The sequence below is a fragment of the Vidua chalybeata genome, chromosome 6 (genome assembly GCF_026979565.1).
Source record: "Vidua chalybeata isolate OUT-0048 chromosome 6, bVidCha1 merged haplotype, whole genome shotgun sequence".
NCBI lineage: Eukaryota > Metazoa > Chordata > Aves > Passeriformes > Viduidae > Vidua > Vidua chalybeata.
In genome coordinates, this window is record NC_071535.1 from 38,430,526 (window position 1) to 38,457,948 (window position 27,423).

At 56.2% G+C, this 27,423-nt stretch overlaps 2 protein-coding genes and 1 long non-coding RNA gene across 4 annotated transcripts; 2 read left to right on the forward strand and 1 right to left on the reverse strand.

Annotated features, from left to right (window-relative positions):
• The first annotated feature begins 1,397 nt into the window (after window positions 1-1,397).
• On the forward strand, window positions 1,398-26,454 carry MAPK8IP1 (mitogen-activated protein kinase 8 interacting protein 1). Of its 2 annotated transcripts, none has more exons than XM_053944583.1 (12): window positions 1,398-1,509; window positions 8,641-8,746; window positions 16,153-16,386; window positions 20,058-20,139; window positions 20,672-21,544; window positions 22,143-22,218; window positions 22,648-22,820; window positions 23,111-23,220; window positions 23,346-23,465; window positions 24,490-24,560; window positions 24,889-24,987; window positions 25,425-26,454. In XM_053944583.1, the coding sequence occupies exons 1-12, from the start codon at window positions 1,424-1,426 to the stop codon at window positions 25,495-25,497; spliced, it is 2,103 nt and encodes a 700-aa protein (XP_053800558.1). In that variant the 5' UTR covers window positions 1,398-1,423; the 3' UTR covers window positions 25,498-26,454. The 2 variants fall into 2 exon arrangements, with proteins under 2 accessions (XP_053800558.1, XP_053800560.1); XM_053944585.1 differs by lacking the exon at window positions 1,398-1,509 and adding an exon at window positions 6,476-6,652.
• On the forward strand, window positions 13,789-14,721 carry LOC128789089 (uncharacterized). Its single transcript, XR_008431316.1, has 4 exons — window positions 13,789-13,876; window positions 14,008-14,120; window positions 14,295-14,413; window positions 14,499-14,721. It is a non-coding gene; the product is annotated as an uncharacterized LOC128789089 (long non-coding RNA).
• FREY1 (Frey regulator of sperm-oocyte fusion 1) lies at window positions 25,700-27,307 on the reverse strand. The gene is made up of 4 exons (XM_053944587.1): window positions 27,199-27,307; window positions 26,914-26,987; window positions 26,640-26,811; window positions 25,700-25,929 (listed from the first exon to the last, which is right to left on the reverse strand). The coding sequence occupies exons 1-3, from the start codon at window positions 27,264-27,266 to the stop codon at window positions 26,675-26,677; spliced, it is 279 nt and encodes a 92-aa protein (XP_053800562.1). The 5' UTR covers window positions 27,267-27,307; the 3' UTR covers window positions 25,700-25,929; window positions 26,640-26,674.
• Window positions 27,308-27,423: the final 116 nt, after the last annotated feature.

The following is a 27,423-nucleotide window of genomic DNA, read 5'->3' on the forward strand; positions in this document are numbered from 1 at the left end:
ATTTTGGTAGATGAGGTTTATGCTTTGAGATGGAGCCACATCAAAGCTCCCCCAAAGCTCCTGGAATGAATGCTGGTGAGTCTCTTGGGTCCTGCATGTAATACAGTTCAGTCTGTGCATCCAAACAGCAAAGGGGACACTTAGATCACCCTCAGGAGGCTGCCCCAGGGTTACCTGCACATGGTGACCCCAGGGGTGTGTGCTTGTCTCCACTCTAGTCCAGGAGTAACATCTCTTTCCAGTTTGTCTGGTAGGAGACCAAGACTCCTGAGAGAGAGCAGGACTGTATGCCTTGGAGGGCTCTGCTTGCTGTTGTCTGGAGGAGCAGCTGACGTCCTGGGTCTTGGCCAAGAACTAATACATTGCCTCAATGGCAGTCAGCTCTGCGGTGTGAGAAACACTGATGGGACCGGATGTTTGAACTGCTAAAGTGCCACTTATGCCGTCCAGGACTGTTACAGACAGGGACTGGCAGCACAGAGGGCATGCAGGGAATAAGGAAAGTTCTCTTGTTCAGGTACAGAAGTAGCCTTGAGATCTACAAAACTGACGCTGTCCACTTCTGTCCACAGCACAGCCTGCGCAGTTTTCTGAGCTTGCAAAGCATGGAGAGGAAAGGCAGGGAAGAGAAACCTGCTCAGGCTGGTAAGGAAGAGTAGCAGCAATGAGTACCTACCCAAGATAAAATGCTTCTTGGAACATAGCTAGATACAAAAATGGGTTTGCCCTTTCTGGGGAGAGACCTGAAACGTTGAGATGCATTTTTCCCCTGCTTTGTCCCTGTGGAAGGTGTGTGTATGCTGCTTTTTAAACTCCCTTTGCAGTGCTTGCAGCCCTGGTGCAGGGACAGCGTTTGTACTGGGGCTGCCAGACCTGTTGCCAGGTGTGGCACACATACCATGGGTGCCAAAGCGCAGCGTGGTTGTTCCTGCTGCTCCTGCTGCCTCCAGGCACCTCCCCGCTGCCGAAGAGACCCCTGCAAGTGGCCCCCTGTGTCCAGCCCCTCGCCCTGGCCTCCTGCCTGGCCAGCCGGCCCCGCTCCTGGGGTTGCTCCTCCCGGCCTTTGGAGACCCCGGCCGTCCCCCGCACCTGCCCCTGAGGGTGCAGCCTCCAGCTGCGGACACAGCTGGGGGCCGGTCCAGCTGCGGATACATCTGTCCCGCCGGGGCCGGCGTTCCCCGAGGCCCGGGCGGAGCGGACGGGGTCGGGGTGCGAGGTGACGCTTCCATCTGTGCCATGCCTGTCCTGCAGCTGCCGCCGGGAGCCGCGGGATGGAGCCTCCGGGCCGCGCCCCCGCTCCCCCCGCCCCGGCGGCAGGTATGTCCCTCCCAGCCGGCACCGCCAGCATCCCCCTCCCTTCATCCCTCCTTCCCTGCCTCCCTCCCTCCCGCCCGCCCTCCGCCTGCATGGAGAGAGCCACGGAATGGCGGAGCGAGAGAAAGGAGCTGCATCCCCGCCCGCCTCCTCACCCTTCCTGGGGCTGCACCTCGCCTCGCCCCCCAATTTCAGGTACCGGCCGCCGTCCCCCCGCGGAACCCTCTCGGGGCTGCCCCTGCCCCCTGCCCGGGGCAGCGCTCCCCATCTGCTGCAGCCCCCGCCCGTACGGCCGCGCCGGCCCCCGCCTCCTCCAGCTCTTCTGCCCCCTTGGCGCGCAGCCCCCGGCCCCCCGCCCCAGCCATCCCCTCTGCCCCCCGCCCTAGCCACCGCTGAACCCCCACAGCAGACATCGCTCCAGCCCCCCCATTGCTGCTTAGCCTGCCCACCCAAGCCATGTTGGCCCTCACCCCACACATATACTGCTGCAGCTTCCCAGCCCCCTGCTTGGCCTCATGTCCCCCTCGCGCCCCATTCCCGCCTCCTTACCTGTCTCATCTTCCAACACCTCTTCCTCATGGAAGAAAAAAGCTTCATCTCTCCCCCCTCCGCAAGAAAAGCCTTTTTCCAGCCCTTTCCTAGAAATCCCAGGTGCTTCTACTTCTTTCCTGCCCCTGTGAAACAGGAACCCCAAGTGAGACGGTGGGAGAGTGCCAGAATTGATCCTCTTAGCAATACCAAGTGCTCCCATCGATTTGGGATGCAGGGGGCTGTGTCTCCTCTGAAACCCAATGAGGCTTGTCACAGGGACTTCGATGGCGTGGGCCAGGCCAGGGATGCCTGTGGGTTTTGGAGCCTCTGATGCCTGCTAAGGGTAGCTCTGGGACAGGGATGTGCTGGGTGGGCAAGGGAGGAGCCCTGCCCCTGCCTGCAGGTGCCGTGTACACTTGCCATGAGGGGAGGCTCGCTGCTCCTGGCAGCTGTGCCCTCGTCAGCCATTGCTCTCTGCTTCCCTTCTGCCACGCAGGGGTGCTGGGGGGAGCTGCCTGAAAAGAGGGGAATGGTACCAGCTGCCTTGCACGCTGAGATTTTGGGTGGAAAGGAGGGGATGGTCCACACCTGGGACCACAGCTAAGATCATGCCCTCCTCTGTCAGGCCCAGCCCCTGAGGCTGGGGAACCCGTGGGACCCTGAGAGGAAACAGATGGGTGCAGTCGAGCAAAGGTAGTGCTCAGGCAATGAATATTTGAAGGGCTCTGTTTCTGGACCCCCGTTGCTGGTGGCTCCGGGTCTTTGGCAGCTGCCTCCTATTGCAGCGCTGCCTGCAAGAGCTGCTGGGAGCTGTTGCAACATGGCTGGTGTACCCTGCAAAGCCAGCGATTAAACGCTGCCTCTGGAATCATCCACCATGGAGATGGGGCTTGGCCACCGAGCCAGGGGCTGGAGGCTGAGCTGCCGAGCAGCTCTGGGCCTACCACCTGCTGTCCTGGAGGTAGTGGCTGTCCCCTGGGCACCCTCCTGCTCCCCAGCAAACAGCCATGCCCTCGGAGGGAGAACGAGCTGCTGCTTCTGGCTGTGCCTCAGATCTTTGGAAAAGGAGCCCCGTGTGCTGCCAGCCTGCTCCCAGGAAAAACTGACCTCATGAAGGAGGCAGTGCAGCTGGGTGGAAAACTGAGGAATCAAGGCAGGAGTGCAAAATTTTCCCCGGGCACCAAGCTCAGGGTGTAAGTGGAAGTAAATGCAGTGATGTGTCTGAGCCTGGGGCAGGGTCTGGCAGATCAGAGGCGATGTTGTGGCGGGGAGTGTCGTGCGAGAAGGAGCCATGCTTGTGAAACACTTACAAGCTGGGTTATGTGTCACAGCCTGGCTTGTGCATGTCCCCGGTCCTGCACCCGTGCTGCAGGGCTCAGCGAGTGGCCGTCCCCCGCAGATGAGCTGGACCCAGCAGCGATGAGTGCGGCTCAGAGTGAAGGCTCAGACCATGGCTGGCAGTGAGGTGAGCCCTGCCCTCTGCCCCTGCCTGCTGCCTGCAGGATGAGGTGTTTCAGATTTCTGCCCTTTGGTACATGCACCTGCACTCCCAGCTCCGAGTGGTGACGTGCCAGCCCAAGCATTAGGTGATCGGTTGGCTTGAACTGAGAGAGGGCTTGGTCCTGGCCAGCAAGCAGACTGAAGCTCTGAAGAGACCAGGCATAGTGACCCGGCAGTGATGGTCTGGTGTTGTCTGAGAAGAAGTGGGAGGAAAAGGATGGTGAAGTAATCTCTCCTTTAGCCACGAGGTCCTCCAGAGGTGTCTGTTCATCACAACAAGAATAACAGCATTTTAGGAGACAGCAATTAAAAAATCATTCTCATTCATCCCCCCTTAAGCTTCCCAAAGCCTTGCAGTGCAGTCTATGTTCACTGGAGCTCCTTAACATCTTTCTCTGGGACATGGTGTTGCAGCTCCTTGCCCTGCTAAGAAGCTTTGGCAGTGCTTTGTGGCAGGCTTTCCTGTAAGGGGCTCTCTGGAGCCTCTCTGGGTTACGGGTCCCTCTACCCAGCATTAGAGGGACAGGGAGAACTGGCACAACTGGGGTGAAACTGGATGCAGAGCTCAGTGTTGCCTGCCCCACTGTCCCCAGGACTGTGGCTCTAATGTAGATGGAACCTGGGAGGGGTCACTGACTGATCTCCTCCATCTTCTTCAGCTTTCCTTGATAAAAGCAAAGGGCATCCACCTACCTACTGGGCAGGAAGGCACCTAGGGAAAGAAACCCTTAGGGAGTTATTTCCATAGGTCAGGAGAGAGGGGAAACTATTCTACTACTCAGGGAGCCCTGTCAGAAATCACAGGCCTTTGGAGGGGGAAGCAGTTCTCTCAGTCTTGTCGGGAAGTTCAAAGACGCACCTTCAGGCTGAGGCAAAAATCAGTTTAGTTCTGTGGTTTGTTTTATGTGTCTGTCGTGCTCATCTGGAGCTGTCAGCAAACCTGTTTGGAGGCAGTGAATGAGCTGGGCGTCAGAATGGGGCTCCCTGTCTTCTTGTGCGGGGAGACGAAAGGGTTGTCTTCCTCTGATGGAGGGAGAGAGGCGCCTTCTCATCGGTTTGAATAAAGCAGTCTCCGTGGCCATTGAGATGGAAGAAAAAGGCAGGGGCCAGCCAAATGTAGGTTAGTATTATTTTTTCCAGCTGTGCTGGTTACAGGACTTGCACACAGCACCTAACAGCAGACTATCAGAGCATGGCTCGGGCAGCTGGGCCTGTTGGAGCGCCCAGCTTCATCACATCATTTTTTTTTTTGCCCTGGGTTTGCCCTGCATGGAAAATCCTCTGCAGTGGCAGTGGGCTGACAGGGGATGGGGTCAAGAGAGGCACAGCAGCCAGGACTGATTTTAAGGCTGTTCTTAGGACTGTGATCAAGCTGCTCCTGCCATGGGCAGGTAACATCTGCCTCTGTTCATGCACCCACGTGTGTACTCTTGCTCATAGTTCCTGAGAATCCCAAGTTGATCAATTCTCATGCATACAGCAGGGCTGCCCACCTTCAGGTGCCTCTCGGCACATCCTTCAGGAAAGCACTCATAACCCGCAAGGACAGGGTTCTCCCACCCTTACAAATGGAGACAGACTCCCATATACCTGTGATGCCATGGCCATTGGCAAGGGAAGTTGGCCAAAATAACACATGTAGGTCGTGCTCAGACTTTCACTGCCAGTGATGGAGCTGAGAGGAGTCAGAGCCATTTCATTTTGCTGGTATTTTTAGCCTCTTTGAGAAGCAAGGGAGGAAGGAAGGGGTGTTTCCAGCACAGGGAGCAGAGGTGGGTAATGGAGAGCCTTCCTTGTGTTTCCTAAGAAGTCCTGGAGCATCCATGTGAGAGGAGCAAAGGGCGCGAGTAATACGGAGATAGAGATTTCTTTATTCCTTGCATTAATTGAGGTTTCAAGCAGATGAGGTGCCTCAGGCAGAGCTAATAGTGAAGATGGAGTCCTGGATGCTGTTCTTGTGAGGCTGAGTGACAATGACCACAGTATCACGAGTGACATTCACCAGTGGTGTGGCATTGGTGGGAAGAGAGCTTGCAACAGGTTAGCTCAGCAGGGCAGTCCAGGCCCTGAGCTGGGCTTCTGTGACATCACTCACTTTAACCTGTCCAGGAGCAAAGCAGGTGATGGGAGATCACCTTGAAGCTCCTGGAGTGGGTGTCAGTGAGGGGCAAGAGAGAAGTGCTGTGATGGGTGGCAGTGGGGGTGCCACCCTACTGTGTATCAGAATGGGTGCAGCTCGTGGGGAGGGGGATGCCCTGTCCCCATCTCTGAGTCATGGTGGGTGCCTGTTCTAAAGCTACTTTGTCTTCATCTTGATGGGGCAAGGAGTGAGTGGGTCTGAGAAGCACCGGGGTGGTGGAGGATTATCTGAGGCTGCTGTACCAACAGTTTGTCAGCAACACATGATAGCCCCTCCTGGGAAAGACCCCTATTTCCTTCTCCAGCAGAAGAGGGGTGGGAGCTGGCAGAGCAGATCAGCAGGTATTTCTCTGGCCCTCAGTGTGGGTTAGAAGTTGGGGAAGCACAGGAATGATCCTGCCTGAGGCAGGAGTGGGTCTGGGGGTTAGGTTTGGGCAGACAGGGAAGGGGCAGTGCTGCTAGCACTGCTCTGCACTGGCTGGGTTTGTCCCTTGGCAAAGGCGCTCCCCTCGGCTTGGAAGTGCAGCTGGCTGTGACGCCAGTCCCACTGTGCTGGAAACACTCTGGCCTTTGCATCAGTGTCGGGCCTCGCTCCACCTGGTGAGAAGCTGGGCAAATGCTCCTGTCTGTGTCTCCCTGCTGTGGGGGACAGCAATGCTGCAAGGGCCGGAGGAGGCCGGGTGCTGAGAGTTTCCATGATGGGGTTAGCAGATCCCCTGTGCCCACTGTGGGTGCTGAGGAGCCGAGTGCTGGAGCAAGACCAGGAGCCAGGCTGGCTGGCTGGCAGGCAGAGGCAGTCAGCATCCCCAGCAGAGTGCAGAGACTTGGCGCTGGCTCAGCTGGGGAGGTTATTTTTTTTTTTTTTTTTTTTTTTTTTTTTTTTCCCCTCCAGGACAGCTGATTCCATCTATTTTTAATGAGCTTCCCCAGGTTGCGCAGTGAGGATACAGCCGGCAGCCACAGACTGCGACGGGGCAGGCAGAGAGGCAGTGGGCACCCCGGGCTGAGCTGTCATCTCCCTCACCACTCCTCGCAGCAGGTCTGGGGGTGTTTTTTGGTGTGGGAGTGTGTCCCCCAGTGAAGGGGGGTCCTCCTCAATGCAGCTGCCCTTGAAAATGGAGTCAAGCACCGAGGAGGAGAGCTGGCTGGAAGATCAGTGGGAGAAATGGTAGGGGACCGGCTGGGCCTAGGGAAGGGGGGACTGTCCCGCGGGCATGCAGGGGAATGAGGGGCTGGCCCTTGCTCCTGGGCACATCACCCTGTGATGGCCACAGGACAGGAGCAAACTTGGCACGCAGTTGAGCCCAAAGTTTTCCTGGCTGCGCAGGGAGCTGCGTGACAGCCAGGCACCAGAGTGGCAGAAGGTGTCCGGTCTCCTGCTGTGCCCCAGCATCAGCAGGCAGGGCCAGGGTTGGGGAATCCACTCAGCATCTCCCCATCCCTGAGAGCGTGGACAGGGCTGCCTGTCCCCATCCGGAGTGGGGGGCACCGCCATCCTGTCAGGCTGCTCCTGCAGAGCCAGGGAGCCCCTGGCAGCCCCTCGGCAGTGTTGTGCCTCTCACCAGGACCCCGCTGTGCTCACTGCGCTCCCACAGCATGGCGGGTGGAGGCCCCGAGCATTAGCAACGGATGATGTCCCACCCTGGCGACCTGTGTAACCGGAGAAGAAATCAATTTGTGCTTTGAAGGCTCATCATGAGCCTCCTGCTCCGCGTTGCCTCCCTTCCATAGGCAGCAGGAGGAGATAGGCAAAGGGGAGTCCAGTCATCCCACCCTGTGCTGAAGGCTGTGTCCTTGCATTCCTGTTGTGTCTTGGCGGGGCTGCCTCCATGGGTGTGATTGTTCCCAGTTGTCTTCACCCCAGGAGACCGCTACTAATGGGGTCCTCAGAAACATAGAGGGAAGATGCTGCTTCACCCATGGGCTTCTCCCACTCTTTTCCCTCTCCAGGAGCTGGGGCAGGGGAGATGTTACCCCTCCATGCTACTGGGTTGGTGCCACTGCAGCGGGGAGCCCCAGGACGTGCAAGCAATGCTTAAAGTGAGAGTGGGAGCTCTGCAGGTCAAAAACACCATTCTCATTCCTTTCTCACTGCAGTGCTGGGGACCAGTCCAGAGAGGGGTGATGGACTTGGCATAGCCCTTTCACCCAAGTGTCTCCCAGCCAGAGGAGCTGGGAGCAAAGGGAAATGGTGGCAAGCAAAGAAGTGTCCATGGCCACTCCAGACAAAACTCAGGGGTCTGAGTAGGTTGGCCAAGGACTTTTGATTTGAGCTCTTTTATTTACCCCTGTGGTAACGAATAAGTGAGAAGAGTCAGATTAAGGTACCACTATGCTGAAATGTTGTAATGCTCAGAAGCCAGGAGCACCTGACCACTCCCCAAGGGCTCATCAGCTGCTAAAAGGATCTCTCTTGTTTTGAAGGGGTGTAATGAGTCTGTGTGGCTGGGGGCTGATAGATCTAAGGGACCCCTGAGGCCATGCAGACCAGCTCAGCAGCAACGATGTTCACAGGGGTGCTCACAGTCACCCTGGGGAGTGATTTTGGTGCAGAGGGAAACCGCTGCCCTCTCTTACTGCAGGCAGCTGGGCTGGGACATCCCTCCCAGCTGCAGCTCAGGGGCTGGTTGCGCCATGGCTGAGAGGTTTGCTGTGCTTACAAGTTCTGTGGGTCTTGATGTGGTCACCTGTCCCAGCAGGTCCATCCTCCAGCTGTGCCCTGGGCACAGCCTTTCCACTTCCTGTAACCCTGGCCTTTGCCCTGCTGGGTGTCTGTGCCCAGCTGGGACAATCCCAGAGGCTCCCTGGGATGGTGTGAGCAGAACAGGCCTCCTGTGATGGGGCTGGCTGTACTGTCTGTTTCATGTTCTCTCAATCTCCATTGTCCCTGCCATCTTTGGTCAGGCAGGGACTGCTTTAGGACACACTCCTCCTGCCTCCCAACAGCCATGGACCATGCCAAGCCCAGCCATTCGATGGGGAAAGACCTATCCCCTCTAGGAAGAAGCTGCCTTCCAGTCTTTCTTCCTAGTAGAGACTGGGAGAGCCTCTCCTGGGATGTCAGTGCTGCTCCCAGCCCACAGGCACCACAGCACTCTGCACCCTCCTGTCCACCGCTGGGGCAGTGGATGACCAGGCCATCTCCACTCCCTCCAGGCTCACCCATGACATCAGCCTTGAGGAATTTGAGGATGAAGATCTCTCTGAGATCACTGATGAGTGTGGAATCAGCCTGCACTGCAAGGAGAGCCTGGCCACCCGGGTAAGTGTGATGGGAATGGGGAGAGGGATAGGAATGGGCAGAATGTGCCACTGGGGCTGGCAGGACCATCAGCCCACATGTGGGACCACCAGATCCCCAGATGAATGATGCTTTCTCAAGGAGCCCACCGCCATGGCCCCAATCCCCTCTGCTTGGCAGTGCCCTCTCCTCACTCCAGCACAGTGCAAGTCCTTTCTGCACCAGCCAAACTCAAGGGACTCAATCTCAAAGCTGGTGCATTTTGGTTACCACTGTGCTATAGGGGTTGGAGTTTGTTCCTCAGGGATGACCCCAAGGATTTGGGTACAAATGGGGGCATGCCCCCATTTGAGCAGGATGACCAGTGAGCATCTGGCACCTGACAAGCATTCTCAGGAATCAAGGACATTTGCAAGGTGGCACCAAAGGTCCCACCTGGGCTGTGCCTCCTGTCCCCAATGTATCCCTGGACCTGGGGATGCCGCTGGGCTGGCATGGTGAGAGCTGTCCTCTGTTCACAGGAGGTGTTCTCTCAGGCTTGCTAGCTAGCTTTAGCGAGAGCAGTTCACAGGTCTTTAGGAGGCTGGAGACCTGGAGGCTCCTGAAACAGGCATGAAGGAGGTAGCTCTGATGCCAGCAGGCATGAGGTGGAATAAAGATGGGAGCTGGGAAGCCTGTGCAGGTGCCGCAGCTGGGTGTCACATCCATCTTAGAGCAGGCTGTCAAGAACCTGATGTGTTCACACCACTGTTTGGACTTCCCTAGAAGGCCATGGGGGCAGAAATGTGGAGATAAATTGATAATTACATTGGCTTTGGGAATATGCAGGGTGTTAAAGGAAAAGCCACAGCCTGAGCCTTCTCACACCACTCAAGGAATCACATACACACCACCTGAGACCTTTAACTGCTGGGAGCAGTCTCTTTGTAGCAGGGAGCTCCAGTAAGCTGACAGGTGCCCTTTTCAACCCCTCACTCAAACACACACTCACTCTAAGGCTGACTCCTCCTCCTTCAGGCTCAACCCTAGGTTTCCTGTAGCAAAGCCTCTGGCTCAGATTTTATAAAAATAAATAGTTTAGTGGTACAGCACCAGGTCAGCTCAAGCTGGGTGCCTGTGGAGAGGGACCCTGAACAAAGAAAGCCCTGGGCAATTATACCAATACAACTCATGCACCCACCCCTCAGACACTCTCCATGCACCTCTTGGTCCAGTGGTGATTTTTGGTCTGGGGTCTTTCTCTGTGTCTGTGCAGGCAGGCCATACACTGTTCTTATCTTGTGGAGTTACAGCTTCTGCTGACAGCTGGAGTCTCCTTGTCTTCTGGTTTGTACTTCTGGTGCACCTGCTCGCTGGCAGAGCATGGGGAAATAAAAAGCCCTAGGCTTGAGATAAACACTATTCAGCAATAACCACAGCAGCATCAGTGTGTTGTCAATGCTCCTTTCATAAGAAAGACAAAACACCAGCTACCAGGAAAATTACTAGGAGAATTAACTCAATTCCAGCCAAAAACATCTCTAGGTGTAAACTCACAGCTTCTGTCCCAAGGCTGCAGCAGATCCAGCTACTGATGCTAGGCAAGTAAAGCTGAGCAAACAACATACTAGATCACACAGTATTATAACCCTGTGAACCCATTCTAACTCATTCTACTTAAAACTTACTTATTTAAGCTAAGAAGTAATACCTCTGAACACAGAGTTTCTGCCTTTTGTCAATGTGTTTCATGCTAAAGGATGCAAATGCTGGAGAAGCAGCCAAGTAGTTTGAGAATCATTCTGTCCCCCAGAGGAAATACTTCCTCTGCAAAACAGATAAGACCCAGTGAGGACAGGAAAGGCACAAGAATTTGTCGCAGATTTAAAATTAGAAAGTGAATTTGTGTCGTTTGGAATTCCTCACTGCAGGCAGGACGGTACAGGCAGACCTCATCCTTGGGAGGTGAAGGTGTCTTGCTGTGCTCCTTGGTCTAATTCATGACCTTCCCGGCAAATATTTGTCTGTTCCCAGATATGGGGCTGCTGCTCGGTATCTCTGCTCCAACTGCAGCCTCCTCCTGCTACAGGATGTTATGGCCAGACTTCCCTGGGACAGTCTGGGCTCGTGAGCTATGTATGCTGATGGGAGGAGGGATAATGCTGCAGGGAAAACCAAGGGCAAACCCAGTGCTGGGCATCCATGAGGGCCCAGCCACAGCGAGGGCCTGGCATTGGGAAGATTCTGTCTGCAATAGGTGAGGCAGACAGAGCCTGTGGGTTTGTTGCTGCATTTTTTCCATTACCTATCCCAGTTCCCCACTGCTGATAGCACCACTGGGCTCAGGGCAGGATTTTTTTTCTCTACAGATTGACAGCCCTTGGCTGGAGTTTGGCAGGGAGGGGAAGGGGCGGGGGGGACTTGCATCTCAAGTGCTGCAGCCCTTCCTTGAGGGAGAGGAAAACCAGTCTCTTCTGCCCATTTGAAACAGTTTACTCAGGGGTTTGTGCATCCCTGTGCTGCAGCACAGAGACCTGACCCTCAGTAGAGGGTTTGCTCAGGCTCTGGGAGCAAGCTCCATGCCTTCCCTGGGGACAGCTCAGAGCTGCTTTACACAAATGTCCGGGTGCACTGCGAGTCTGCTGAAGTGGGAGGGGGATGCGAGGCTGCTGTAGGGGAAGCAATGAGTTATTCATAAACACAGAAAAGGAGGAAGCTTATCATGCTCAGAAAAAATGCCTGCTAAAAATACATCCAAATGGTTTATATGGGACACAGAGGATTGCCTGAGGAGCAGAACCGAAAGCGGTGACAACAATGGCTGTGAGAGGGGCTTTTCAATCCCAAATGTTGAAGGCGAGAGCCAGGGAGCTTTCCAAGCTGATGGCCATCCAGAGTGAGCTTGGGGTGACAAGATTGCAGGATCTGCCTGATGGAAGCAGTCAGGCCCAGAGGGAGCAGCGTGGCCGGGTCTGCGTGCGGCGCAGGGGCAGGCAGATCAGGAATGGCCAGCAGTCAGCATCAGCTGGCTAACTGCACTGTGGGGGACGCTGGGACCAGGGCGTGAGGGGGCCCTGCCCGTGGCAAGCACCCAGTGCCACAGAGCAGCTGTGGTGCGGAGGTTGAAGGGTTGACCCTCGTCACCCCTGCAGGGCCAGGCAGCTGGTGAAAGCCTGGAGTGGAGCAATGTGAGGTGAAAGCAAACTGCTGCTCACTGAGTCACACCAGAGCAGAGAGCCACGGGCAAGGGGGAAACAGGAACTGGGGAGCACTTTGAGACAAGGGAGACATCCAGCTGCCCAGCAGCGAGTCTTTCGAGAGGTGGGCAGGCACAGTAACCCAACAGTGAGCAGGAAAGCACTGACAAGGAACAAGGAGCACAAATCCTGCCTGAGGGCTGCAAAGGTGACTGCTGGATGGGGACAATCTGTGACTTTGATCAGGTGGGGCGGTCTGGGCAGAGCTGGTTGATGACGAAAGCTGTGGCAGTAACAGGCAGCTGGTGTGGAGGTCAACACCCAAACAGAGATGGGTTTTGGGGATTTTTTTGGTCCCAGAAAAAAAAATATGACCTTATTATGGGTTATTTTAGCAGCTCTTCAGAAACAGTGGCTCAGACACACAGAAACTGCAAGGAGGTGTAGACTGATGTTTGTGCAGGAGGGAACTATCCACTGACAAGGACCACACCTCTTAGAACCGTGTTCTAAAAATGAGGAATAATACCACGTGTGGTTGAAAAGAGCCTTAATTTCAGCAAGTAGTCCCCAATGAATGAAATGAGAAGTGAGATTGGCTGAGGAGAGGGCTCATAGGAGGAGCAGACGTGTGTTTGGGGCTGTTGAGTGGTAAGGCAGGAAGCCAGCTGGGAAGGGGTGAGGGACACAACCTCCACCTCGCCAATGGCATCAGTCAGATATGTTGAGAGAGATAGTTGCAACAAAAGCAAGTCTCTACTGAGACTTGGGGTTTGGCCTTATTTTAGTGGCTTGGAAATCCAGGGTGACAAACTCTGGTTTCAGCAAGATGGATCCCAGCAAACAGCCAGGCAGAGGTTAATAGAAGTTTAGTGCCTCATCTGTTTTCCAGGAACTGTGGAAAACGGTTAATGCAGGAATGAAAAAAAAAAAAAATTTAAAAAAAGAAATACCTCTCTTGGAAATACCAAGAGCATGAGAACAAGCGCCCAAAGGGAAAACAGCCAATGAAGAGCTGTGCTGAGCCTTCATGGGTCTGCATGAAAAGGTCTGAAACAGCCACAAAGATACAGATATGTGGAGGAAAGAAACAGGTTTTTTAGCATAATAATATTGCTGGAAATGCCAGGGGCTTTTTCTTGATGTTCAGCGCCACTGATCCAAGTGTGCTGCTGCTGACAGCTGCTCCCAGAAGGCCAGTGGGACCCACTGCAAAGAGGGAAGCAGCTGCCATGAGCCTGCAAACCAGGGACTGATAGGGAACTGGATGTGTGGGCTGGGAGCAAAGGATAGGGCAGCGAGGTGGCTGCTTATTCCGTGCAGCTTTTCACAGGCTGTCCCGTGAAGCTGCCTCTGTGGTCCATGGCCACCTGTGGCTGTGCCAGGCTGGGGGCAGAGAAGCTTCTCCTGGCGCTTTGAAGCCAGTTGGTGGTGGGGAGAAGGGGCACAGTTGTGCCTTCTGCTCAGCCAGTCCCCCTCGCTTCCCTGCACTCACAAAATGCTTTTCCCAGCTGACGGTTTTGCCACTCCTCTGACAGTGAAGGCTGAGAGAGTGGGGGAGCAGGGAAGAGACTTGCATCACTCAAGCAATATCTTGTCTATCACCCTACTCCTGTTGTTACCTTTGCTAAGGAAGTAAGCAGCTTCCTCAGGTGGGCAGCATCTCCCACACATGGGATTCCCCAGCTTAAACCAGTGATCCCAATACCTCTCAATTGCAGCAGGTTCATTCTGCTCCAGTCCCCTGGAACCATGATCACAACATTGGGACTGTCAGAGAGAGACCAGTTGCTGGACACTGGGACTTTCTGCCATTGTGACGGCACCATGCAGGTGGGAGGTAGGATCAGCAGGAGCACACCAGCATCACATCGGTCCCAGGGACAGGTCTGTAAGGAAGCACGAATGTCCCCATGACTGCACTGGGGAGGAGGTGTGCACCTTGTGTTTATCCTGCCACAAGATTTGGGCACTGGTACTGCTCTCCCACGCACCCTAATCTCTCCCATAGAGTGAAGGGACTTTGGGAAGTCACCTCACCGTTGTGTCTGTGCTGAGACATGAGCATGCTCAAGCTGACCTTAGGTGACATTAACTTGTTCCTAGAGGGCTCTCCAGGCAGCCTGTTCTGGTGTGGCAGTATCCTTGCAGTTAGAAAGGCTTCCCAATGTCTAGTCCCTGCCCTTGCTTTGCAGATCACTGCAGGTCTCACTCACATGGTAAGGTGATTGATTTCTGTGTGGTTTCAAAATCACTTTGTTGAGCTACAGGCCATAAATAATACCTGCAGTGGCTGTAGTTTTCTCCTAGTTTTTGAACCTGGAATGCTGCACCCCTGCTAGGGTGCCCTTTTCTTCAGAATGACAGTGATTTGCTTTTCTGCATCCTTCCAGGACTTTTCCCTCAGTGAGTTTTCCAAGTGATTGCTACAGCTACAGGATTATGGAAGCAGCATTATTAGCAGTCTAGGTTGAATGTCACCAGCTGACTCCAGAACACCCACTTTGGCTAGGTATAACCTATTCAGTTGGCATTTCCCTCCAGTTTTTTTTCCCATGCCTCGGTTTCCATGTTAAAATCCTTGTGATTTGTCACAGACAGAACTGCAGAACTTGTAGCATGAAGGCTAATGCTCAAAACAAGGGATTTAAATGTTTAAAGCCTCAAGAGGACAAGTATTGGTGGCAGTGCTTCTCCAATTGCTTGCCCACTGCAGGACTTCAGCAAGGACACTGGGGGAAACGATTCTCATGAGAGGGTTTGTACTGTGCCTGCAGCAGGCAGAGCCCTGCCTGTGCTGGCTTTTGTCTGATAGTTCAGGAGCTGGTAGCAACAAGAGCTCTTGGAGTGACTGCCAGAACTGCTGGGGCTGTTTTTTCTCTCATGACTCAAGGGGCATCCTCCATGCAGCTGGAGACATGGAGAGTATTCAGCTGCAAAAACCTGCCCTTCCCTACCTCTGCCTGCTGAGGAGCTTGCAGTCACCATGAACAGCTGATAACACAGGCAATTCAACTCGGGGATGCCAAGTTGCTGCCTTTATTGCTGGCTGCAGCAACTTCTGCATGTGCAAGCTCCAGTTAATGCAAGGAGAGGGCCTTGGGAAGGCACCCACGGACCTTTAAACACACACTGGTGCCTTTTTGCCCAGCAGCACAGCTACAAGGAGTGTGGTGGCTCAGCACTTGGGCCCAGCCAGGGTGGTGGGATGGGACACCTGTTCCTCAGAGTCCCCACAGGCCACAGTGGCCACCCTGTTCCAAAAGGGTACAGGGGAAAGAGTGGAGCTGCCTCCAGCCAGTGCACAGCCACCACCTGCAGGTGACTGAAGAGCCAGTGCTGGGCATCCCTCCTATATGGCCTCAGGTCTGATATATGCAAATGCATGCAAGGAGTGGGCAGAGAAAGCTTGTCCTCAAGGAGCTGCTGGTTAAAGTGGGCATTACAGGGAAGGAGGAGCCCGACTCCTTTCAGAGGTGTGCAGTTAAAATTTCAACCCCCATAGAGAGAAAAAGTAGTAGTAGTAATGCAGTACGTGGAGCCAGCATGGTCGTGGGTTCTCCTTGTTCCACCTGAACAAGGATGGTCGAGTGTGATGGACAAGACCCCAAGTGACCTGCTCCAGGCAGGGAGTAGACCAAGTCTGATCAAACTGATGACATGCTTGTATGAGTCCCACCTGCCAGGACAGGAGCCAAGAAAGGGCACGGTCTGCCTTGGAAGGAAGAATCATAGGGCAGCCCAGGCTGGAAAGGACCTTAAAGGATCACCTGGCCAAACCCTGTGTGGGAAAGGGAGTCTGGGTGAGACGATCTGTCACACTCTCTAGTGGCGTCTTGAAAATCTCCTGCGATGAGGACTCTACCATTTCCCTGGGGAGGTTGTTCTGCAGAATAGTTCTCACTGTAAAAACTTACCTTGTTATGTCGAGATGAAACCTGGGTGTGCACGTTTGTGTGCTTCGTAGTGAATGTGACGGCTGCATGTACCTACAGACAGACACCTGCTGGGGATAAGGTGCCGGGGGAGCCCCATCAGTAAGGGAGGAAGGATGCTGCCCACACCTGCCTGGGGAGGCGGGGAGAGGGCGCGGGGCTCCCCGGCTCCGGGAATAACATCGCTGCCCCTTTAAAAGGCAGCGGCCGCGGGTGCCGATGCGGAGGCACCGGCCCCCCTGCCCGGCCCCGGCGGGAGGCGCGGCGGCCCGTCCCGCCCGCCCGGTGGCCTGATCACGGGCACTAATCCCGGCAGGGCCATGTGAGCCGGGCGGGCGGCGCGGCCCGGGCGGCGGGCGGCGGGGAGGCCAGCCGGCTGCAGGCCGAGATGCTCCAGCTCGACCTCATCGACGCGGCGGGGGACACGCCGGCCGAAGAGCAGACGGCGCCCGAGCCGCTGCAGAAAGACCCCCCGGCCGGGACCACCGAAGTCTACAGGCCGAAGCGACCCACAACCCTCAACCTCTTCCCGCAGGTGCCTCGCAGCCAGGTGAGGCGGGATGGGGGGCTCGGGGCGATTGGGTGGTGCGGAGGAGGAGGAGGAGGAAGGATGCTCCCGCCGTCTGTCGGGGTTTTTGTGTCGGGCGGATGGAGGGAGGGGGAGGGAATAGAAGGGGATGGTGGGGCTGGGCTGGAGGGGCGGCGGGGCTCGGCTCTGCTGCCCGCGGTGCTGGGCGCGGCAGCCGCCCCTGCCATGCGGGGGTCCCTTCTCACGGCCGCTCGCGTTACCTCGGGCCGGGCGCGGCGCAGGCCGAGCCGGAGGGAGCGATCTGCGGGCCCGGGGGTCCCCGCCTGCCAGGGCGCCCCTGCGCACTGCCGAGTATCCCTATACTGCGCTCGCGGGGCTTCTTTGCGGGGGCTTAGGCGCCGGGTGGGTCCTTCTTTCATCTCTGCTGCCGAGGTGGAGAGGGAACATGCCAGGAATCGTGTCGGAACTGAGATGTGCCCCAGCAGGATCCGGGTGGCCTGGCAGAGAGCCGTGCGGCAGGGGCAGGCTGCGAAGGGCTCCCGTGGGATGGGGAGCAAACGAGGCATGGATACTGAACGCGTGAACGAGCCATCGCGGGACCGGGCACCACGGACTAGCGAGCCCAGGCCCGGCCCCAACAGCTGGCTGGGCTCCAGCTGCCCCGGGTTGGGGCAGCACCAGCTCTAGGGCTGGTTGGTGACGCCAGGTGCCCCATACCTGGCAGTGGGGATCTGGCGGCCTCAGCTTCTGAGCGGTGGTGCCTGGCAAGAAAAGCATTAATGTCAGAACCCCCTACAAAATTTGAAAGACAGAAAAGCAACGCCCAAAATGGTGGTTATGAGAACAAGGGGGTACTGTTGTCTCGCTCACACTCAGATTTTGTAAAGATTTTGGATGCTTTTAGCCAAGACTGCCTGCTTCACACAGCCATGGTATTACTGTCACCTCTGGGGTGGATGATGTTTTGGTGCCCTGCATGCTGACCCACGAGGCAGCGGCTGGAGTCCCTTTGCGCTGCCGCTTCTGCAAACTTCACAAGCCCACGCAAAGTGCACGACTTGCAGGGCTATTTTTGCCACCCTCCTCCATTCAGCTCTGCCTTCTGCCAAGTAGGAGGATTTTCGTCGCGGTGACGTTCAGCCGAGGAGCGTGAAGTGAGAGGCAGGTGTCCCCGTGGGTGACAGATGGGGAGTAGTCAGAGCTGGGTGTCACCAGCCCAGCACCGGCAGCTGATGCCGGCTCTCTGCCTGAGGCCATGGGTGGGAGGAGGAGGAGGAAGGCACGGAGCCAAGGATAGGCGCCCGCAGGCAGCTGGCACCGGGGACAAAGGCAGCAGGGCTGGAGAGGTGGGGGGGAGCTCAACTGAGCATAATGGACAAGGGGACAGCAGCAGCCTTGTCCCACCCTGTGCAGGGACCCTGAGGAGCAAGTGGTATGTGGCAGCCACATCCAGCTGGGGGAGGTGGGGAACAGCAGGGCCCTCTACCAGACACTCGGTCCCAACCAGTGTCCAGGGTTGGGAGCAGGCATCTGGAGAGAGATGGGGGTGGGGGGGGTTGCAGAGATGGTAGGCTGGGGAGGGGAAGCTGATGGTCCCCTTGCAAGGAGATGGTGGAGGCTGTGGAGCTCACTGGGAGGCGTGGGCACAGCTGAGCTGAAGACATGGGAAATGGGAGAGGTGTCTTTGCTTCTTTGCTGCAGCTGGCAATGGGAGCCCCAAGCCAGCGGGGATGGTGGCACAGGACTGTGGCATGGCTGGCCAGGTAGGATAGTGCTTTTGGTAGGATCTAGTGAGAGGCTGGCTGTAAGGTGCTTGGGGTTCTTGTTCTGGATGCCTACCTCTAGCCAGAGGCACTCTCTCCCTGTCTACATGTGGTGGCCTGAGGAGACGACAGGTGCAGGCTATCCCTTGGGGACCAGCCTGAAATCTCTCTCCACTTGTGTGAGACACTGCATCCCCTTGACCTCCCTTATACAAGTAGTCAGAAGAGGGATCATGGCCATGCATCCTCTCTCGAATGCCCAGTTGGGGCACCAGGCACTCTGCCAAACAGGGTGTTCACAAAGCAAAGTATCATCCCACCCTCTGCTCTTGTGGGGCCAGGATCCAGTCTGATGATGTCTCAGTTGCTGCTGGGCATTCTATGATCATCATCCCACGCAGGTGGCCTGGACATGGTGAGAGGAACATCTCCAGCTTCCCAGAGGGCAAGAAATAGCTGTTGTGACTGGCTGGGTTCATCCTCTAAGACTTTGTGAATGCCTCTCCACCCTGGCGGGGCATTACAGAACCCTGAGTGCTCTGGCCGGTGGGGATGGGTGGGCTCAGTGGGTTGTGCCTGCTGCATTGCTGCCTCCTGTCCCAGTCCAGGCTGGCTTGTGTGTGCTGGCCCCGTGGCACTCTGCACGCAGAGGCCGTTGTTGTGACAGCTTGCCTGGCCCACATCCCGGCCCATCGTGTCCCTGGGAAAGGCTAGCAGGGACATGCTGTTATTTGCCTTGGCACAGGCGGGACTCATGGAGGCCATGGTGGGAGGTTGCCAAAGTTCTGTGAAGGGGGTCTCTCCCTCCCCACATGGAGGCAGGGACCTGGCAGGCATGGTTCAGCAGTGTGTGACATGATGGAATTTTGGGGCAAAGGCTTCCTTCATGTCAGTGGGGAAGCAAAGTAAGGACAGGGCAGCTCCTGTGCTGCTGGGAACAGCTGCGGGTTGGTGATAAGGCCGTGAGAAAATCCAGGGAGTCCCAGTGGTGCTTTGGTACTTAAGACCTAACAGTGCAAAATGCTGCAGCTGGGGCAGAAACATTCAGTGTCCCATAGGAGGGGCTGGGAGCATGCAGCCGGGGAGGACCTGGGGATGGAGAAGTGGATGAGGGCTGGCACTGCACCAGGCAGGGAGGACTTGACCCCTGCCTCTGCACCCTGTGGACTTGTCCCCCATCTGCAGGAGGGCCCTCATTAGAGGGGACTTGGTGCCCTTTGCTCCCTGGATGTTGCAGCAAGGCTGAGCATGTGTTCCCTTGTGCCCATGCATGGCCAGCCACCCAGGGCTGGGCAGGCAGAGCTCAACACCCACAGAAACTCACCCAGGCATGGGCAGCATGGATGGCCTGATCCTGCCTCTCCTCTCCAGCTGCTCAGGATTGACATCTGATAGTGAACTGTATATGTGTGTGTGTGTGTATAGATTTGTATACATGCTCACTGTCTGTGTATGCCCCTGTATACACCCAATAGGGATGTCTCCAGAGGCAGGCATTAATCTATCCAGTAGCTAAGCTGCATTCTAGCTGAGCAGCAGCACAACACCTGGTCCTTGGGATTTCCCCTATTTCATTAAGCTGGGTGGTTTGAAGGTAGGCAGGGCTGTCAGAATGGGAGCAAAGCATGCAGGCAGGCTCAGGTCTTGAATTTTTTGTCTTGGGACTGTCCAGCTGTGGGCTTCTGCAGCCGAGTTTCCTCTGGTGGAGGAATGCAGCCCAGCTGGCTCCTTGCCTACCGTGCTTCAGCCATCATGCCAGCTCTTGCAGCAGCAGCATGGTGAGATGTGGGGCTGGTGGTCTCCCCGAGCATCACATGCCCCAGCATGCCCAGCTGAGCGGGGTGCTGTGGACCCAGGGAGGAATGGGTGTTGCTGTGCCACATGCTGTTTACTGTTTGGGCTATAAGGCAGCTTTGTTCTTCTCCTCAGGACACTCTGAATAACAACTCTCTGGGGAAAAAGCACAGTTGGCAGGAGCGGGTGTCCCGGTCGTCGTCCCCTCTGAAAACGGGTGAGTTCTCAGGCTTTTGGCCAGGGTCAGCTCCTTGTACCCTTTCATGGTGCTCAGGAGCCTGAGGCAAGTGGTGCTGGAGCAGGAGGTTGGGGAAAACATACCACATGGATGCAGGGTGCACATCTGTCTTGCTCTCTACAATGACCTGAAAGGAGATGGTTAGTGAGCTGCGAGTTGCTCTCTTCTCCCAAGTAGCACGCAGTAGGATAAGAGGAAATAGCCTCAAGTCTTGCACCAGGGAAGGTCTAGGTTGCATATTAGAAAAAAATTCTTCATTGAAATGTTGATCAAGCATTGGAGCAGAGAAGTGCTGGAATCACTGTCCCTGGAAGTAAGGAAAAGTGTGTAGATGTGGTGCTTAGAGACATGATTTAGTGGTGGACTTGACAGTGTTAATGCTTGGACTTGAGAATATTAGAGGTCTTTTTCAAGTTAAATGATTCTATGATTCTGTGAGTCCCTGGACACCTTCCCTGTCAGGGAGCATCCCCTCTCTGTGGCTGTCTATGCTGGTCTCCTCTCCCTACAGGTGAGCAGACCCCTCCCCATGACCACGTTTGCCTGAGTGATGAGGTCAATCACCAAAACAGCACAACCTCCACCAAAGACCGGGGCACATCCACGGAGAGCCCATGCCGGCGCACAGCAGCCACACAGATGGCCCCAGCCTGCGTTGCCTCGTCCCGGCCGCCCGAGAAGCACCAGGCCACCAGCCGGGCCCCACCACATGGTGCCAGCGTCGTGGTGGTAACGAGGGGCCCTGAGGCCCACCGGGACCGCATCCGCTACCAGACGGATGTGAGGCTGGAGGCCACAGAGGAGATCTACCTGACACCCGTGCAGAAGAACTCAGACCCCCTGGAGACTGACAAGCCGTTCCTGTCTCAGTCCAGTGAGAACCGCATGTCCATCAGCTCTGACATTGACACCTCCGGCTATTCGGCCCTGGCAGGGAAAACCAACCCCTCCATTAGCGAGGAGGACGAGGTGCTGGACTACATGTCCTCCCCTGACAAGACAAACCTGCCCAGGGCCGCCTGTGGTGGCGGGAGTGGTGGCTCCCGGCCAGGGCACAACCTTCAGAGAGCCTCTGTGAGTTCGGACACCAGTGCCCTCTCCTATGACTCTGTCAAATACACACTGGTGGTGGATGAGAACGTGCAGCTGGAGCTGGTCAGCCTCAAGCAGTGCTACTCAGGCTACAGTGATGAGAGCGACTCGGCCACAGTCTACGACAATTGCATCTCTTCACCCTATGAGTCGGCCATTGGCGAGGAGTATGAGGAGGATGCGCTGAAGCGTGACTCAGTCTGCCTCTCTGAGGACTCCACCCCCGAGGCAGACATCCACTTCTCCAAGAAGTTCCTCAATGTCTTCATGAGTGGTCGGGCACGCTCCTCCAGTGAGTGCAGGGTACTGGGGGGAGGTGGGCTGGTGGCTGCCTGTCTCTGGTACATGCTCAGAAGATAGGAAGCCACCAGCAGACATTAGCCCCAGTTCTGCTTGCTGCAGCCTGTGGCTTTGTACCCGGTGGTCCAGGAGGCATGGTGGGGCTTGGAAAAAAACTGTGTGAGTGTCAGATGGGGGTGGCAGTAGGTGTTTGAGGCTGCATTGAGGCATGCCCAAGATATGGCCATGCTGAGGGGGAGGCTGAGTGATGTCACAGGGGGCCATCATATTCCTGGCATGCCACACTCCTCTCCAAGCCCAGAAGAGCACTGCTGGCATGCTCCAGCAGGCAGGGTTTCCCACGGTGTGGCTGGTCCCATGCCTGTGTCACAGCTGTTTGTGTTGGTGCAGGGAGGTCTTGTTCCCAGCAGGGACTGATGGGCACCAGCGCAGCGGCTCCAGCCATGTCTCTCTTACTGTGGTGTCACGTGGCTTTGTCTTGGATGAGCCATCCTGCAGGAGCCTTAGCAGATGGCTTGGCCCATGTCCTTCTCTTGGCTGTGATGCTGATCCCTCAATGCTGACATGTCCTCCTCTGCCTTTGTCGCCAGGTGCCGAGTCCTTTGGGTTGTTCTCTTGCATGATCAACGGGGAGGAGCAGGAGCAGACTCACCGTGCTGTCTTTAGGTGAGCTTGCAGGCATGGGCAGTGTCCCCAGCTTCTATCAGGGGAAAGCTGGTGCTGCACTCTCACCAAGGAGGGGCTAGCACAAACTCCAGTGTTTCCGGTGTGGGAAGCCCTGGGGAACAAACCTGTAGTCTGTAGCTCATGCTCTGCCCAGGAGCAGCATTTGCCCAGGCTGCTGCATGGGCAAGACCTCCAAGCGCAGTCAGGGCCTCTGAGGAGCAGTTTGGGTGGTGCAATAGGGGATACCCTTGCATTGGGTGCCAGCATGCTGCTCCTGTTGAGCCCAAACCTCCTCCAGTGCTTTATTTAGTGTGTCAGGTCCCCATGGCTACCAGGGCACTGCCTGGGTTGGTGGTGGGTGCCCCAGCAGTGTGCCAGTGAGGCCACCAGCTCTGCTAGCCAGCCCACTGCTAGTGCCTCTCTGCCCAGGTTTGTGCCTCGCCACGCGGACGAGCTGGAGCTGGAGGTGGATGATCCTTTGCTGGTGGAGGTGCAGGCAGAAGATTATTGGTATGAGGCCTACAACATGCGCACAGGAGATCGGGGCATCTTCCCTGCCTACTATGCTATTGAAGTCACCAAGGACCCAGACCATGTAACAGGTATCAAACCTCTGTGTGCAGCCTGCTGATGTCCCCAGCTTGTACCACATCCTCCCTGATGCTGAGCAGTCTGGTGCTGAGCAGGGGGTGGGGAGGGAGGACCAAACTGGGCATCCAGCAGGGAGCGATGAGCAGGTTCTGCTGTGATGTTGGTAGTTGGTAACTGGTGTTGAGGGAAGCTTTTCCTGGGCAGGGAAAAGCATAGGGGTGGGAAGGTGGAGAGGGGAGTGGAGCTCAGCCCACATAGCTGGTCATCAGAGATGATCCCTGACATGTGCTCTCTCTTCCAGCTCTGGCCAAGAGCAGTGACTGGGTGGACCAGTTTCGGGTGAAGTTCCTTGGCTCTGTGCAGGTTCCCTACCACAAGGGCAATGATGTGCTCTGTGCGGCCATGCAGAAGGTAGTGTCCCACTCCATCCCAGGGAACAGGAGTGCCTGCTTCATCTGGCAGCAGGGCAGAGCCTCAGTGGGGAGTCATCATCACTGCTCACGAGTCCCACGGCTTTGTCTCTCTCTCTCCTGTAGATTGCCACCACGCGCCGCCTCACTGTGCACTTTAACCCACCCTCCAGCTGCGTCCTGGAGATCAGTGTGCGCGGGGTCAAGATTGCTGTGAAGGCTGACGACTCCAAGGAACACAGCAAGGTAGTGCCCCACTCCCTGCTCATCTCATCCCTTCCCTGATTGCTGCTCTGAACTGGCTCATGCCCTGTGTGCTACAGGCCATGATTGCATATGAAAATTAAGGGTCTCCACCCCATGTCTGAGGGTGTGAGAAACACCATCAGCAGCATTTTAGGCCCATAGTCGAGGTCCCCCATGCCTCACAAGGCCCCAGCTCTGGCAGTACTGCCAGCTGATGCTCTCACAGCTGCCAGGCATGTCACTGCACTGGGATGCTGCGAGCTGAGCTAAACCTGGTAATCTGTCAGCTGCTTCTAAACCTTTCTGCTGCTATTTTGAGTGGTGTCCTCCAGATCTGCCCTGTAATCTCTTTATCTGGCAAGGGCAGGCTGCTTGCTGATTAGCATTCTGCATAAGTAGCCTAGTAAAGCACATTGGGATGCTGAGTAGAGGGAAGTGAGGGCTTTGCAGCAAGCTGTTGGGAAACCTCCCTTCCAGCTGAGGGATAGGAGTAGCTCATGGCTCTGAGTGCTGTGATAGAGCTGGGGTGAGGTGCCTATATCTAGAGGATGCCATCAATTTAGCTGCACTTTAGACTTGTATAATAAGTTTTCATTTCTGTCTGGGAGCCTTTGACACCCAGGCTTGAATTGACTTGTTTAGTTCTAAGTTATCCATTCATCTTGTATGTACTAGTGTTTCTGGGAGACTTTTTAGTGGAGAAGGAGGGCTGTGTGTGCTGGTGAGCAGCAGCATTGACTCTAGCCTGAGTACAGTCTGACTCAGGGCCTCCAGGGAAATCCTGCAGGAGCTACTGGCAGTAAAGGCAGTTGAGGTGAGAGCCAGCAGGGCTGCCTGGAAGAGCTCCCTTTGTTCAGGTGCTTGGAACAATCCTGAAACTGCTGCTGATAGCAGCTCAGGATTAGTCTCCAATTAATTTCACTCCTCAGTCTCCAAGTGCATATTTCCAGTGGCCAGAGACCAGCTGCACTGCAGGGTGTGGGGAGAAAAGCTCTGACAGTTCCCCTCTCTCTCTCTCCCCCAGGTAAACAAGTGTAGCCATTTTTTCCAGCTGAAGAACATTTCCTTTTGTGGGTACCATCCAAAGAACAACAAGTGAGTAGCAAGGAAGTGTAGTGCAGCTCTCAGCAGTAACTCAGCAGCGAGGCTTTGCTGCCTTCCTGTTCCCTGCGGGTAGCATGACTGGGGCTAGGAAGGAAAGAAGAGGTTTCCCAGAGCCCTGGTTTGGAGGGCTCCCTGTGAGCCCAGTGCTGCAGCTCTGGACATGAGCTGTGGCATGACCCTGGGGTGGCCACCAGGTTTTTTTGGAGGTGTTTCAGGTCCCAAATCCCTATGCTTAAGGGTGGGTACACCTCAGAGATGCTTGGGGTACCTATACCTGCTGGTCTGCTGGTCCAGTCACATCCACTTTCTTTGCCCTCAGATATTTTGGGTTCATCACCAAGCACCCTGCTGACCACAGATTTGCCTGCCATGTCTTCGTCTCGGAGGAGTCCACAAAGCCACTGGCGGAGTCTGTAGGGTGAGTCCTGGCTGGGCAAAGAAGGCTGGCTCATAAAGGGCAGGAGAAACAAGACAGCCAGGCTGAATCCTGCCATCTCCCCCTACATGTGGGACTTGGACCTGGCCCCAGGCTGGCACCTCTTCCTTAAGTGAGATGCTTGGCTTGAGAGTCAGGGCTGACAGGGTTATGGGCATCATATTCCTGACAGTACTGGAACAAGTCCCAGTGCAAGGCTTTGCAGGCAGGTGGCTGAAAGTCATGCACTGTGCAGGGAGTCAGAGCAAGGATGGAGACCCTGTGGCTCTGATGGCAGCTCTGGGGCTAATGCAGAAGAGGTCAGGGGCTGGGGGTCAAACAGGCCACAGGCTAAGGAGTGAGGGTTAGGATGGAAACAAGGATCTAGAATTGCCTTGTGGGGAAGCTGCTGCTAAGCTTTGCCTGGTGCTGTGTTGCAGGAGGGCTTTTCAGCAATTCTACAAGGAGTATGTGGAGTACACGTGCCCCACAGAGGACATCTACCTGGAGTAGGGGCTGGCACAGGCACCTCCTGCATAGCCAGGGCTGCAGTCTCACCCCTTCCCCGTGTCATGCATGGACAAGAGCTGCTTTGAGCCTGGAGAAGGAGCGGGCCCGGGGCAGGGCTCCCCGGGGCACGGAGCGCCGCCTCTTTTCGTGACTCCCCTTCCTCGGGCTGGGGGGGACGGGAGGGGGGAGGGCTGGACAAATTGTGTTTATTGTACAAAATACTCTTAGTTTATTCTATTGGAGAAGCACCCGCTGGGTGCCCTGCTTGTGAGCAGTTGATGGGGGGAAGTAGTGTGCTCATGCCCTTTCCAGCTGCAGGCTGGAGTGACAGCATCTCCTACTTGTGACCATGGCACAGCTTCCTGTCACATCCCTCTGGGGTGACTTTTAATTGCAGGGGCAGAGTCAGTCTCTTGCAGTATGATGACACAGCACCTACAGAAAACAAGACCCACATGCTGGCTCCTGCCTGGGAGATGGGATCACCTCCCTGCTAGGCCCTGGCGAGATGGCTGCTGGGCAAGGGTGGCAGAGGAAGCCCCAGTATCTCCTCTGCCACATCCAGAATGAGATGAGACAGCTTTCCCCTGCCTCTGTCCCCATCCCCACCCCTTCTACCTTGTATCCATGCCCTGGGGAGAGAGAAAAATTCCCCTCATACCTCCCTGCAGTAATTATACCCTCGGGAGGGAAGCCTTTCTCTGCCCCTTTCCCCTCTCCCCTAAGCTGCAGGTGGTGGAGGCAGGGCTGGGGCACCCCAGCTCAGTGGGGCTCAGCCCCTGCACAAAGCTGGGTGTCTGCTGAAGTGGGGCAGGGAAGGGCTAAAGGCCGCAGGGAGCCATGTGAACCACCAGGGAGGTAGAAGAGTTCTCCTGGTCCCGATCCCTGCAGCCAGTGATCTCTGTGCTTCAGCTGGATCTGCTGTGATGGCAACAACTATTAAATATGATGGTTCCTGGAGCAGAGCTACTGTGATGTTTGTTTCCCACTACGAGGAGTTTGGGCCCTGGCTTCTTCTTTTCTTTGGGACACGAAGAGGAACTGGAGCTTCTCAGTATTGGTCCAAGAGCTCTGGATGCAATCCTGGGAGGCCAGAGATCATATGATCCAAAGGGACTTCTGGCAGCTGTTGCTCCAGCCCTCACCTGCTGGGTTGTGGCGGGCACGGGGGCACACTGGCTCACAGGCGCCCATCGTCGTAGTACTCCAGCAAGTCCAGCCCGTCGCGCTTGCTTTTGCGAGCTCTGCGCAGCTCCGCCGGCCGCTCCGGGGCTGCCTGCGTTCTGAAGCCAGGCTGCTTGGGTTTGATGCCATAATCTGCGGGCGCAGCAGAGGCTGGGCTCAGCTCTGGGACAACCACCCACCTGGAGGGGTGAGTGCATGGAAAGCGGGCTCAGAGGGGCAAGGAGAGCACTGTACCATCCACCAGGCCGAAGTGCTTCTGTGGAAGCTCCAGGGGAGCAGAGAAATCCTCAGGAACTGAGTATCTGTCCCTACAGAGGAAAACAAGGGCCAGGAATGAGCCAAGGTCCTACAGCACTTACCCAGGCTGGCACAAAGAGCTGCTGGCACATGTGCTGCATCTTCCACCCAGTCTGGCCAGCTCTTGAGGCCTGGTGCCACAAGTCCCAGCCCATGTCAGGGGCCCTGGGCTACCTGCAGGTACCGGGGCAGGGAGGAGGAGAAGCAGGGAAGTGCCATCACCTCTGGTGCACTGGCTGTGGGAGGGCAGCCCCCAGCAGCAGGGCGAGGAGCAGCAGGCAGCACAGCATGGTGCACACTGATCGGTTCCGCTGGTTCCGCAGCAAGGTCACAGAGGAGCCACCCTGGTTGCCCAGGACACCTGCTGGGTGGGGCAGGGGACATGGCCCCTCCCAGGTGCTGCTTCTGTCCCTTCCTACCTTGTCCCCTTCAGGTCCTGGGCTGCCT

Bases quoted from the DNA above. Each gene is read 5' to 3' on its own strand.
- MAPK8IP1 (XM_053944583.1), top strand. From the start codon at position 1,424: ATGGCGGAGCGAGAGAAAGGAGCTGCATCCCCGCCCGCCTCCTCACCC. The intron at 8,747-16,152 runs GTAAGTGTGATG...TAATCCCGGCAG, and splicing joins AGGAGAGCCTGGCCACCCGG to GGCCATGTGAGCCGGGCGGG. The intron at 16,387-20,057 runs GTGAGGCGGGAT...TCTTCTCCTCAG, and splicing joins CGCAGGTGCCTCGCAGCCAG to GACACTCTGAATAACAACTC.
- FREY1 (XM_053944587.1), bottom strand. From the start codon at position 27,266: ATGCTGTGCTGCCTGCTGCTCCTCGCCCTGCTGCTGGGGGCTGCCCTC. The intron at 26,988-27,198 runs GTGATGGCACTT...TTTCCTCTGTAG, and splicing joins CCACAGCCAGTGCACCAGAG to GGACAGATACTCAGTTCCTG. The intron at 26,812-26,913 runs GTACAGTGCTCT...CTGCGCCCGCAG, and splicing joins GCACTTCGGCCTGGTGGATG to ATTATGGCATCAAACCCAAG.